Source organism: Schistocerca gregaria, chromosome 9, assembly GCF_023897955.1.
Source record: "Schistocerca gregaria isolate iqSchGreg1 chromosome 9, iqSchGreg1.2, whole genome shotgun sequence".
NCBI classification, from domain to species: Eukaryota; Metazoa; Arthropoda; class Insecta; order Orthoptera; family Acrididae; genus Schistocerca; species Schistocerca gregaria.
The window spans coordinates 220,016,624-220,031,327 of NC_064928.1; the positions used below are offsets into that span (position 1 = coordinate 220,016,624).

The 14,704-nt window shown below is 42.1% G+C and overlaps 1 protein-coding gene across 6 annotated transcripts in view; it reads left to right on the forward strand.

Annotated features, from left to right (window-relative positions):
* Positions 1 to 14,704, forward strand: part of LOC126292008 (kelch domain-containing protein 2-like) — a 180,428-nt gene that overhangs the window by 42,123 nt on the left and 123,601 nt on the right. For all 6 annotated transcript variants that reach the window (XM_049985796.1, XM_049985795.1, XM_049985793.1 and 3 more), the window contains one exon: positions 3,009 to 3,100. In XM_049985796.1, coding sequence (XP_049841753.1) covers positions 3,009 to 3,100 — 92 coding nt within the window. The remainder of the gene's footprint in view (positions 1 to 3,008; positions 3,101 to 14,704) is intronic.

Sequence of the window (14,704 nt, forward strand, 5' to 3'; positions counted from 1 at the left end):
GAAAACTCATTTGCAGTTTTATTTAGAAATCAACTTGTATGTTAATTAATGACTTTTGTGTCATAGATAAATCTCTGTTACTGATATTCTTTGTATGGTGTTGTAAAGCTGTGTTCTCTGCTTGATCAGTAGTGAGTCTTCATTCTGACCCTTCTTATTTAATATTAGTAATTCTAATATTTTCCCCCACATCGTTTCATCACCAGTTTCTGCATCTTCCGCTCCAGCTTCATCCATTTTATCTCAATTCCAACACCCTCTTCTACCTGTAAAAGGATATCTTAAAGCCTATGCCTATTGGGATGGCTGTCTTCAGCTGGTGCCATTGTAACCAATGAAAAGTGCCAAGGTAACATGTACGACTTAATTGCTTTGATTTCTGCAATTATTTATTTGCTCACCTAAATTTGCTTTCATACAATCCCTGCCTGTACCACTCCCAAATTCTCATTTGTAATTGTATCTCTATAGCTCACAGTGACATATAATGCCCATTGAGGTAAAAGCTGCAAGAAAGTCTGAGGTGTCTGGCTCTATGGCATAGTTGTTCCAACATAGACGTGTGCAACCCTACTGACCCAGCCCTTCCAATATGTAAGTGAAGCAAGAATTACCGCACTTGAAAGATTCGTCTACTGTATGTGACAAATTGGATAGATGACAAGAATTGTAAAACAGAATAGTTACCTTATGCACCATTGGCAAAGCTGAGCCAGCGGTGCATAAATTGTTGCATGTGACCTGTTTTGGTTCATCAGTCCACCTCTTCCTCAGTTTTCCCAAATATCTTTTGTCTGTCTGTAATCAATAGCTTACTGTTGTAGCTGGCCATTTTCCAAAAATCAACACGGTTTTAGAAAGCATCGCTCATGGAAGACTCAGCTTGTCCTTTTTTCACATCTTAGACTGTGAACCGTGGATGAAGGACAGTAGGCAGATTCGTCATTCTTAGATGTCTGAAATGCATTTGAGCCAGTGCCCTACTGCAGGATGTTAACAAAGATGTGAGCATATGAAAGAGATTCCCAGATATGTGAGAGGCTCAAAGACTTCTTAAGTAATAGAACTCATTATGTTGTCCTCAATGCCAAGTGTTCATCAGAAACAAGGGTATTGTAAGGAGTGCCACAGGGATGTGTGATATGACTACTAACTATTATTTTCTATATACATAAACAATCTGGCGGACTGGTTGGACAGCAATACGCTGCTGTTTGCTGACGATGCTGTAGTTTACGGAAAGGTGTCAAAGTTGAGTCACTGAAGGAGGATATAAGATGACTTAGACAAAATTTCTGGTTGCTGTGATGACCTGCAGCTAGCTGCGAAAGTACAAAAATAAAAGTTAATGCAGATGAGTAGGAAAAAAAAAAAAACCTGTAATGTTCGTATATAGCATCATTAGTGTCCTGCTTGACACAGACCCAATGGTTAAATATCTAGAAATAACATCGCGGAGTGATATGAAATGAAATTGGTATTGATGATTGCCTTAGGGAAGGAAAATGGTCAACTTTGGTTTATTGGGAGGATTTTCGCATAGTATGGCTTGCCCTTAAAGGAGACCGTGTATAGGATGCTAGTGCAACCTATTCTTGAGCACTGCTAGAGTGTTTGGGATCCGTAGCAGCAGATTAAAGGAAGACATCGAAGCAGTTAAGAGGCGGGCTGCTAGATTTGTTACTGGTAGTTTGAACAACACACAAGCATTAAAGAGATGTTTTGGAATCTCAAATGGGAATACCTGGAGGGAAGGCAAACTTATTTCCAAGGAACTTCAGTGAAAAAATTTAGAGAACTGTCATTTGAAGCCAACTGCAGAATGATGCTACTGCACCAACATGCATTTCACCTAACGATCACAAGAAATTAGGGATCACACGGAGGCAAAAGGACAGTTGTTTCTCCTTTGCTCTATTTTCAAGTGGAGCATCAAAGGAAATGACTGGTAGTGGCACAGGGTACCCTCCACCATGCACCATATAGTTGGCCAGCGGAGTAAGTATATCGATGGAGATTCGAAGGATAGGATAGAGTCATTTTTTACCTGTATTCTTCGATTTTTTTGTAGTATTGTGAAGATCTTCACTACTTTTGTATTCATTGCAAGTATGACGAATTCTACTACAGTTGTTGATTCCTGTCAGGAACTTTGTTTCTGTGGCCTGAATATGGCTCCAGTTGTCGGTCTAGGGAATCTGTTTTGCTGCCATACAGAAGAGATGGAACTGCCATTGTAAAATGTATAAAATAAATCTACTGATTCTAGATACAAACTGAGCAAAGTAATACAGTGGTCACAGTATAAAGCTTTCTTGGTTTCTGTAAGTCACTCGAGCTTAATGGTAAGACTGTTACTTTGGAAATGAATTGCTGATACGCTGTTTCATTCCTGTTCATTTTGAGAGATTCTCGATTTCATAAGATCTTGTGTAAATGAAAAGTGAATGCTTCAGTTTCTTTCATATATATTCAGAAGCATTTCCTGGAGTCGACTTGAATATTCTAGGTTTCTTTCAAAGAAGTTACTGCCAATTTTTTGCTTGTCTCTGTTCAAATGAATTACTGTTCTCTGTCTGATGGCCGCTGTGTTGAGAGGACATTGATTTTTAACTTCCCTGCCATCCTAAATATCAGTCTATGCTACAAGCACTCCACTGTTTTACTGGTTAAACCCTAGTCTGAGTAATATATGGAGGCTAAAGTGTGGGGGTATGACATAGGGAAATCTCATTAAAGGCACCTGTGACATTCTCAATAACTATTTGTGAAGAAGACACTTGTGATGTGATCAGGCAGGTACTGTGCGGGAGAAAACTGGCAATTATTGTGTACCAACCCTAATTTAGTAACTTTCTTAGTAATGGCACACAGCCCCCCCCCCCTCCTCTCTCTCTCTCTCTCTCTCTCTCTCTCTCTCTCTCTCTCTCTCAAAGAAAAAGTATGTGGTACTTCTCCCCAGTAATGATTGTCAAGTGATTTATTTTCGTTATTTGGTGCTGTTGCAGGAACATGTTCAGAGAACATCGACTTCACAAATTCGGACTGAATATTTTCCAACAGATGAAATATGGATTTATGACAGCAATACAGAACTTTGGTAAGTCCAGAAACCATTTTCTGTGAGAGTTTTCTGGGGTTATGTAATGATGAGCTTTAAATATAATATTTAATATAAATATTTATGATGACAGCTAGTGGATGTCAGTATGTGTCTTGTCCAAAAGTGCAGTGCAGAGTAAAATTGTTTGTAAATAATCAGTAAGAATGGATAGAATTACCATGAACTTTTCAAAAAGCTCTGTAGGAAGTATTATGTTTTTATAGACATTACATCAGTTAGGGACAGCGATAAACAGGTAATTACACCACATTAGGTAAAAAGGGTAGGAATACTTCCAGTTATAAAGCAGGTCGGACTTTCTTAGGCAAAACTTGCATTCTGAGGCTGAAGAAAATAGAGATGATGAAATTATATGGAAAAGGGTTGGTCTAAATGGGGGAGATCCAAAATGGATGTGCAAAGTATTGTACAGTAATATTATATCATAGAGAATTCAGAAGTGGAAACTGAATGTAAAATGATGAAACTAAGCATATAATAGACAAGGGAGATAAAAAGTAAAGCAAGAGCACAGGAGGAAACGATAGACAAATATCAGGCAAGCAAAATTGCAGAGAAAGTAACGAAAGTAAATTTACAGAACTTTCTTCATCTTTCCGTGTGTCTTCTGTCTTACTGCTTGTCTGTTTCTTCTCAATTAAGTATTCCACAGTTTCTGTAATTCACTTTCAATCGTGGTTTTGTCTGTTATTTTATAACATTTGCTGCAGCTTGAAACAATTTTCTTTTATTTTCGGGACGACCCATTTCAAGAAATAAGCCCTATTATAAAATGCATTTTTCGTATATTACAACATATTTGTGTTTGATCTTTCAAATGGGAGACTGCTGCATTATTCTGGTGCCTGGATCATAATGTAAATACATGTTGATTACTTTTTACATACAGATTTCTGCTGAGGAGGGCAGTTACAAATCTGTAAGTAGAAATTGTTTAAAAATTCAGCATTATCTATTTAGAAAGATACATCAATAATTGCAAAATTAACTGTGTTCATATTGCAGTAAAGGTGCCACTATAACATAGCAACTTACATGTCGGAAACATCACACCGCAAAATATTATAATACATGAAAATTACACTTGATTACATGATTTATTTCCCCAAATGTATCATACGGAAAATAAAGGAAAATTGTGACTGGAAGCAGTAGATTTTATAACAAATAAAACCATTGTTTTTAAAGCTGCAGGCTTTCACCAAGTGATTCTAATGGATAAAACAATACCACTTCAATCAGATGTCAGTATAGTTCCATCAATGAGGCGGCATATAATTCCTTTGCCTGTCCTTCTGTAATGAGCTCTCTGTTCATGAGTTGCTAAACTTTAACCTTCCTTGTGTGTAATCTGGCCAACATCATACTACAAATAGACAAAGAACCCAAGTAATGGAGACCATATTCTGGGTTTCCTCACAGGTTCTCTCTTTCCCAGATATCTATAAAATGAAGAAGCCTCGGGTTCCCTCTCCTCCCTCCAGTTCATCTCTTGCCACACATTTTTTGGACTTAACACAGGAACCATCTTTGCTCAAGGAAATATTGTTGAATGTATTTTTCAGTTACCCACTCACTACACACTACAAAATGAAACAATTATATAGATTCATCTTTGGATAAATAAAATCAACAAGCCTTGGTTCATATGCAAAATACTGACTTGACAGCCTGTGAGTCATAAGAAAGGAAGGAAGAAACTAGGCAAGGCATTGAGGTGGAGCTGCCCCAAAATATATATTAAAATATAGTTCTCAGTAATGTATTACAGAATTTAAATTCTCAGAATGCATTTTGCTTGTTTCCCAAGCGTATTTAAGTTATGACAGTCAACATGTTAGGAACTGTTCATATTGATTATTGAGTGATGTTTTTTTTGAACAGATAGGACTAATCTTAAGACTGCATCTTGAAATGCTGGTTAGTTGTGTGTAGTAGAGGTTTTGGACATGACCTCTACAGAGTTGAGATCCAATGGGCTTCCAAAAGGCTCTGATCAATCAGCATGAAGGTGTCCTACAATTTCCTCACTACCTTTGTGTTCACTGTGTACATCAAAACAGAATGAATAGAGTGGCTGATACTTCGCTGTTGAATCCCTGCATCTCTATATTTGTATTATGCTTTGATGTGTCAACAACTGACATTTAGTATTGGTGTTTTGATAGTGCTTTATATTTTGGTTTGATTTACCCAGGGAGACAAAACAACATTGGTCTTAGCCCACAGTTATTATGCAGACATATTTGGATGGCAGTTTTAGGTGGGGGGAGGAGGAGATTTTAAATTTTGTTGTGTAAGATAAAGGTAGAGGTCTGGGCTGGACTACCACCTTTACGGTAATACCGACCTCAGCAAAAATTGCACTGTAGTCGTGACCAAATGCTTTGTATACTCTACTTTGCTTTGTGTCATGCATTGCCTGTTGTTTCATTTTATTATTTTGAAATGAGAGTGGAGGTTAATCTTGATCTGCGACAGGGTTTTAATATCTTTCTCACACCAAAGGCGGGAGGGGGAGGGCTGCAATCCATATGACTACACGTCAGTGCTGCTTTTGCTGAACACAGATATGGACATAAGCTGTGAGAGGGAGACGGGACTCATTCCCCTGCACCATTCTTCTCCCCTTCACCAGCCTAAGCCATCATTTGTTTACATTCACGACCGATTGCCAGGATATAGTGTCAGAGCAACATCTGGACTGAAACTGAGTTTACTGATTGTGCAGTTAGTCTCCCTGCCATTCTGCTAACTTCAGCTAGTGCCCTTAAAGAGTAGTAGGGGACCTTCTACAAGTTCTTTGTTAGACACAGGTTCTTCGGAGAGGATTGTGACATATTCATTCATTCAGACAGCTGAGCAGCACTCAGAAATTTCTTATCAGTCCCTGCTGTGAGATCAAAGATTGTTGCCGAATGCCATGAAGCCCTTGTGAGGCTAGCGAAAGCAACAAGGTAAACCTGTTGTGGATTCCTTGTCATTCAGGAATTAGTGTCAGTGAATAAGCTGATAGGGTGGCGAGAAAAGGTGCACTAGCTCTTTTGGAACAGAACCTGTCCTAACCATCACTAAGGCGACGATAAAATCAAAACTACATAGATAGACTGTTAAGCAGAATATTGGTCTAAGAGCTAAGAGCAAAAACATGCCAAGCTAATGATGCTGATCTTACAGTTGAGGAGAAGTTTTAGAGTCCTGAGCGTGAACAGGAGACAGATCACTCATGGTAGGACTAATGAACGGCTTTAGAAACTTCTTGCAGATGTTATTTATTTGTTGATTGTGAAATGGAAAGAAGATACAGTATGAAAACATCTGGGTGCAGTGTGATACTAGTGTCTGTGTCCCTCTCACCCATCCCTTTAAATCTCGGTTGCAGTGACAGACAGAGAGTAGTGCAGCCCAAAGTCTGTGTTAGTTCTGTTTGATAAATGTTCATTTTTCCCCAGTACCTGAAAGAAACGGTATTCAAGAGAAACAGAAAGAAAAGACTAAAAGATAACGTATAGGAGATAGTAGGAAATAGTGTTTAAGAGTGATGTTTACATAGAAGAGACATACGGCTAGAGAGATTAGTTAAGGTGGATCCATGTACATTGTGTGAACCAACACATTGTTGTTGTCTATGTTCACACATGTCAAAACTGGATTCAAATAGGGTGTGAACTTATTAATTGTGGTATGTTGTTTAATTATTTACAGTGCATGACGGAACGTTTATGGCTATTTATCACAGACTCCCAAAATTGACTCCAACCTCAGTTATGTGGCACCTCATTGCATTTTAAAGTAATGGTGTTGCCTAAGATTTGCAAGTACGTAATGTGCAATCGTGAACAGGCTATGCAGTGATATCAGTACATTTGATGGTAATTAGGAGGAAAACAAGTGGTTGTAGCAGTGGGAAAGGTAACGGAATATACTTCTAGGATGTTGATGTTGTGTTAGTCAATTATATGTAACCTGAGCTTCTCCTGGCGTAAACTATGTTCAAAGTACTTACGGGCATTCTGCCAGGTTGAATTTTCGACAACTGCCGATATTTCGGCGGATGCACACTCCGCCATTTTCAAGGCTTAACTGCAACGACCAGACGAAGTGCAGAAAACACGAGAGCTCGGTTCTGCGAGTTTAACAGAAAAGATAACACACACCTAAACAAAAGCCACCAAAGATGAACGAAGTCAGAGCTATCGATAGTAAGAAACTATGGACTGGTAGTTGAGGAAACGTTAACTCTGTCCCTATGTTTTTTAACAAGTGAAAGAGCAGGATTCCAGGCCGAGTTTAAACAAAAGCCTCCATCCCTATTCACAAGGTTGCTAGCCAATTTAATTTCAACAGACTCCTTAATCACACTGTCCCAATAGCCGGACGTGCATGCTAATATCTCGGTATTATTATACCACATGGGGTGACCAGTGTCCAAACAATGTTCGGCAATAGCAGATTTGCTAGGCTGCTGCTGTCGCGTGTGCCGTTTATGTTCAATACACCGGTCCTCCACGGTCCTGATGGTCTGACCAATGTATGCCATGCCACAGCTACAAGGAATGCGATAAACACCTGCCTTACGTAAACCAAGATCATCCTTAACAGACCCCAAAAGCGCTTTAATCTTAGATGGAGGTCGGAAAACACATTTCACATTGTATTTCCGTAAAATACGACCTATCTTGTTTGAAGTGCTTCCTACGTAGGGCAAAAAGGCAATAGATTTAGGAGTCAACTGAGAATTATCATCAGTCACCTGGCGCACAGTTGGTTGATATCGCAACGCCCGTTCAATCTGTCTTTCACTATACCTGTTGTGGCGGAAGGTAGCCTCAAGATGGGCAAGCTCAGCAGGCAAAGTCTCAACGTCGGAGATGACATGTGCCCTGTGTACCAGGGTACGAAGTACCCCTTCACGTTGGGCCGGATGATGACAACTGTCCGCCTGCAGATACAAGTCAGTGTGAGTACGCTTCCTATAAACTGCATGTCCCAACGATCCATCCACCTTCCTCCTAACCAAAACGTCAAGAAAGGGAAGGCAACCATCCTCTTCCAACTCCATGGTAAAACGAATATTGGGGTGGATCGAGTTTAGATGTTCTAAAAAGGCATTCAAATTCTCCCTGCCATGCGGCCAAACAACAAAAGTATCGTCAACGTATCTGAAAAAACAGGCAGGTTTCAATGGCGCCGACTCCAATGCACGCTCCTCGAAGTCTTCCATGAACACTTGTTAAAAAACATAGGGACAGAGTTAACGTTTCCTCAACTACCAGTCCATAGTTTCTTACTATCGATAGCTCTGACTTCGTTCATCTTTGGTGGCTTTTGTTTAGGTGTGTGTTATCTTTTCTGTTAAACTCGCAGAACTGAGCTCTCGTGTTTTCTGCACTTCGTCTGGTCGTTGCAGTTAAGCCTTGAAAATGGCGGAGTGTGCATCCGCCGAAATATCGGCAGTTGTCGAAAATTCAACCTGGCTGAATGCCCGTAAGTACTTTGAACATAGTCAATTATAAAATATCACAATTGGTTTGTTTGGAAGAGATATGGATTCATACGCATTACACTCTTACTCAAGGCAGTACCATTTGTTGAATAATGTTGTATAACTTAAACGGGGATAAGTGTTTGATTTTTCGTACAGATTTTAGCATACAGAAGCTCTTTGCTTCAAGAGCACTGGAATCTCTGTCATTGCAGTCTCAATCTCTTTCTCTGGAGTGCATATGTGTCTCTGCCATCCTAACCAGAACTCCTCCCAGGCGGCTCACTACTATTTGGTGAGTGTGTGCTTGTCTACCATGGGTCCCCAGCCTTTGGAGCACCTCTTTCCTTTCTATGCTGCATGTCTGTCTTCCTGCTATTCTTTTTCCCCTTTCCTGGGGAAGATGTCTTGGGTATCTTTGGGAATGCGTTCTGAAATTTTGTTAGCCAGGTATCAGAACAGTCTCTTGTCAGCGTTTTCCTTCTTTCTTCATTCTGCATCTCCTACCCTTCCTCCACTTCAGCATTTGAGGTCTCTCTTTTCTTCTTATTCCTCCCTGTGCACTCCTGGAGGCCAGCCTACATGTTACACACGTAGCAGGTGACTGGGTAATGGCATAATTCTCAGCCTCGGACCAACAGGTAGGATTCACACATAATCTCTGGTACAGGCCAGGCCCAGCCTGTGCTGTCACCTTCCCAATAGCCAATTGGTTCATCTGTTTGGAGTTCGGGAGGTATGACCTGAGGTATGAACATTCACCTAAGATAGATGAGCCCCCCGCCTCTGAGGGAACCCCTAGTTGGATGGAGTGCGCCCTAAAGACGCTAGCAATCATGGGGAATTTTTATGCAATGAGCCAGTTGCAGTCTCATTCTGTGTTTATAAAATGTAAATGGAATGAGGCTAAAGATTCAAAGACTCTCACAGCTGCATGCCAGTTCCTCATGTTATCACACTATGAAGGAAGTACCGAGCGAGATGGCTCAGTGGCTCAGTGGTTAGCACACTGGACTCGCATTCGGGAGGACGACGGTTCAATCCCACGTCCGGCCATCCTGATTTAGGTTTTCCGTGATTTTCAGAGAAGTGTTGATGCAATTGTAGGTAATGTGAAATTCTGCTCTCACTTATGTAGTGGGACATTGCTTGTGATTTTCTGGTCCAACAACTGCTTACAGCTTTGCTCCTCCACGTTTATCCTGTTCGTGTCGACGCCCACCATACACTGGATTCTTAACGTGGTGTTATTTACACTCGGCTGCTTATGGTTTGAACTAGGGATAAATCCAAAATTATCTATCTAATCGGGGTGTCACATGCAATCCATCAGGTAATGAAAACAGTTGTTGCAAACTTAGCACCTACAAGCACTGTAATGGTGACCACGCCACCCCATCTACGTGTACATCTATACTCTGTAAACCACCGTGAGGCGCATGGCAGAGGGTATGTGCCATTGTACCTGTTATTAGGACTTATTCCTGTTCTGTTCACATATGGAGGATGGGAATAATAATTATTTTAATGCCTCTGCATGTGTAGTAATTATTTTAATCTCGTTCTCACGATCCCTATGTGAGCTATGTGTAGGGAGTTGTAGTATATTCTTAGAGTCACCATTTACAGCCAGGTCTTGAAATGTGGTTAATAGACTTTCTTGGGATAGTTTACGTTTGTCTTCAAGAGTCTACCATGTAAGTTCCTTCAGTATCTCTGTGACACTTTCCGATGGATCAGATAAACTTGTCACCATATGTGCTGCCCATGTCTGTATACATTCAGTAGGTACACTGAATGTATGGGGCACGTTAGTCCTATTTGTTATGGGTTCCACACACTTGAGCTATATTCTAGAATCAGTCGCACGAGTGATCCCACGAGTGTCCCATGTATCACAATAAGCAGGTCGTCCATGAGTTGTGGGTGAAGGAAAAATTACACTCCTGTGTTACTCACAAGTTGCTGGCTAGTCAGAAGCCCTGCATTTTTCCATCCAGCATTTATAATACCATTATTGCTATTCCTCGCTCATTGAAGGACATGGCCGTGCAGACTTGCGACTTCCAATTCAGTACTGCAGTTGTGAAATCATCCAGTATCATGGTAGCACCCGTGTCTCCTTCTCCTATCGCTGAGCAACGAGCTACCAAGTCTTTGCTTTTGGGGGTGAAATCACCTTCGACTCACCTGTCAGGCTTGAAAGGATGAAAGGAACACTCCCGCAAAGACCTGTTACGTCCCTTGAACCAACAAATGTCATAATCTTCATCTGCCAACTGTAAAGGCTCTAAGAAGTTGAACAAAGGCAAACAGTATTCTCCTTCCCTGACTCAAAGATACTTTTCAGCTGTGTCGCCACATCATACCCTCACCCGGCTGTCCTCCATTTTGCTGGTGCACACCACCTACCTTTTTTCTGCCCTAGAATTTCTAGGCTAACCCAGGAAGAATGTCGACGCTCCGTAGAACGGGATCTTCGAGCCTCTGCACCCTGTAGCAGTGAGTCCTCAAAGGCTGACACTCGACAGTTGCTAAGGTGACTCCTTCATTTGTTCTCTCCTCCTCATTCCCCATTATGACTCTTCTACAGTGGAACATTTGGGGTATTAGATACAACAAGGAGTTACGGCTGCTCTTGGAATCGCACCATCCATTTTCTGTCTCTACAAAACACAATTGCATCCTCACAACTGCTTTGCCCCCTCAAGTTTCATTCTGTTCTGCTTTGATATTCTCCTGCAGACAGCATTGTCCTTACTACTGCAGAATGGGGGAGTCAGGCTTGTTCATCCAGGGTGACATCCATAGCCAAACCGTCTCATTGACCACCCAGCTCAAGCTGTTGCAGTCCGCATTTTCCTTCCTCATTTCACCTTTTCTCTTTGTAATGTCTACATCTCTTCATCATTCGCTGTCAGCAGGGCAGACTTACTCCAGCCTGTTTCACTGCTCATTGACCTTAAGAACCATGATCCCCTTTGGGGCTCTCCGAGAACCTGTCCGAGAGGTTCCCTCTTGGCTGACCTTCTCAATCAGCTCAACTCTATCTGTCTTAAAACTGGAGCACCCATATTCATTTCAGACTCAACACACACTCAAGCGACCAATTCCTGTGTACTATCAATTTGCTGAAGAAGATAAGATTTGAGAAATTAGGGCTCATACGAAGGCATATAGACAGTGAGTTTTCCCTCACTCTGTTTGGGAGTGGAACGGGAAGGGAAATGACTGTAGTGGTACAGGGTACCACCCGCCGTGCACCGTACAGTGGCTTGCTGTGTATCTGTGTAGAAGTAGATGCTGACTCCTACCCCACCTGTGTGTAAACCCAATAGGCAGCTTGCTAAGGCCGACTGAAGGCTTTACTCCTCTCTGGTGACCTTCGACAAACATCATTTCCCCAGTTGTGATGACCAGGCCAAATACCTTATGAACATTATCCTTACTACTGCAGAATGTTCCGTACCTAGCACTTCTTCTTTACCGTGCTGTGTTCTGGTCCCCTGTTGGACTGAGGCATGCGGTGACGCAATTCACACACAGATCGTGCTTACCGCATTTTTAGCCATAACCCTTTGATGGCAAACTGTATTCGTTATAAACAGTAGCATGTGCAGTGTCATCACATTCTTCAGGATAGCAAAAAAAGTTAGCTGGATTTTATTTACTAGTTCTTTTAACAATTTCACTCCCTCATCTGTCACAAGGGGCAACCTCTGTCAGATCTCTAGGACCGAGCTCTATTTCCTGATTTCTGGCCTGATCATAGCAGATGATGCCATTGTGCAACCTGTTGCTATTTCAAGCATCTTGGGATGCTATTATGTAGAGATTTTAAGCTCCACCCACTGTCACCCCACCTTCCTTTCTCGGAAATAAGCGGAGGAGACTCAGGTGTTATCCTCCTCCTCTCAGAATTGTGAATGCTCCAGTGCTGCCTTTACTACAAAGGAACTAGACTGTGCTCTCATCTCATCCCGATCTTCCACCTCAGGGCCAGTTGGTGTTCAGATTCAGATGTTATGGCATCTTTTTCTTGCAGGCAAGCACTTTCTCCTTTGTACGTACTATCGCACTTGGGCAGATTACACATTTCCCAGATGCTGTTGTAAAGCCACTGTCATACCCATACCTAAGCCCAGTAAGGACAAACACCCTCCATCTAGCTACCACCCCGTTTCTCTCAACTGCTTTGTTTGCGAGGTGATGGAATATATTAGTCGTGGCTGGCTGGTATGGTGGCTCAAGTCTCGCAGTCTACTAACCACTGCACAATGTGGTTTTATGCACACTGTTCTGCAGTTGACCATCTTTTCACTTTTTCAACCCATGTCATGAATGATTTTCTCGAGAATACTAGACTGTGGCCATGTTTTTTGATTTGGAGAAAGCCTACGACACCTGCTAGAGGACTGTTATCATCTGTACTCTATACCTGTGGGGCTTCTGAGGCCATCTGCCCCATTTATTTCAGGAATTTTTAAAAGCCTGAGTTTTCAAGGTACGTGTGGGTTTGGCATTTTCAGACACCATTATCCAGGAGAACAGGGTGCCTCAAGGCTCCTTCCTGAATGTAGTCCACTTTCAAAAATGGGACTCAACATCTTAGGTCATAAGTCCCCTAGAACTTAGAACTACTTAAACCTAACTAACCTAAGGACATCACACACACCCATGCCCAAGGCAGGATTCGAACCTGCGACCGTAGCAGTCCCGCGGTTCCGGACTGCAGCGCCAGACCCGCACGGCCACCGCAGCCAGCTGTAGTCCTCTTTGCTATAGCCATTAACCCTATTATGGCCTGTCTCCCGCCTCCCTTTTCATTGATGACTTTGCCACCTGTTGCAGTTCTCTATGCCCTTGTCTCCTCGAGTGGCATCTTCAGCGATCGTTCTACCATCTTCACTTGTGGAATGTCGACAGTGGCTTTCACTTTTCCACTGACAAAACTGTTTGAATTTCTGGGGTGCAATGGGTTTCTTCCACTGTATGTACATGTTGAGCCTGTTGCTCTTCAGTTTCCTGACACTATGAAATTCCTGAGGCTCATGCTTGATAGGAAACTTTCTTGGGCTTCCAACATGGGTTAACCTAACTGCACACTGTACCCAGTCCCTCAGTGTCCTGTGTGTCCTAAGAGGTACTTGCTGTGTAGTGCATTGGACTACCCCCCTCCTTTTGTACCAATTCCTTGTATGTTCGGAACTAGACTATGGGCATTTTGTTTATTTCTCTGCATGTCTGACCTCCTTACACCATCATGATCGTGGAATATGTTAGGCCACTGGTGCCTTTTATACTATCCTGATTGAGAGACTGTGTGCAGAAGCCGCTGAACTACCACTGTCTTACCAGCGTGATATCCTGCTCAACAGATATGCATACTGTTTTTCTGCCATGCCTGGCCACCCATCCTATGCCCTCTTTTTTGATGACTCCCTTGACCACCAGTATCAGGTGCACACTTCTTCTCTGATACCTCCCGGAGTTCGCTTTAAAGTACTGCTATGGCAACTTAACTTCACATTGCCTGCCATGTACCAAATGGGTGTGAACTCTTCACAGCCTTGGCTTTATGTGGCAGCCCATGTTCATCTTGGACTTCATTTGCTTCCCAAGGACACACCACCAGTGTATTGTCTTCGTGGGAAGAAGCTGTGGGGAACTAAACTTCTCCCAACAGCTTGGCTGGTCTCCCTATGGCCCTTCTACATCTACATCCATACTCCGCAAGCCACCTGACGGTGTGTGTCTTGAGGAGATCAGTTTACCAAGGTTGCATTTTGGACGCTGTCTTTTTAGCCATCACCATTTGTTAAGTAGTGATCCCCCACCACTTTGTTCTCATTGTTATCAACCTTTGACAAATCGCCATTTCCTGACCCAGCGCCCTTTTTAACCGCTTATGTTTGGTTGTGGTTGCCATCTGAATTACCAGCTATTGTAGTGAACAACGCATGGGCTGTCAACCGCATTTTACTTTTTATCCATTGTAGCAATATAGCAAAGGACATTTAATCCTTGATTTTGGAACTCAGCTGTCTCTATGACATATTTTGAGGACCTTTATCCAAGGGGAAGTCCTTATTTTG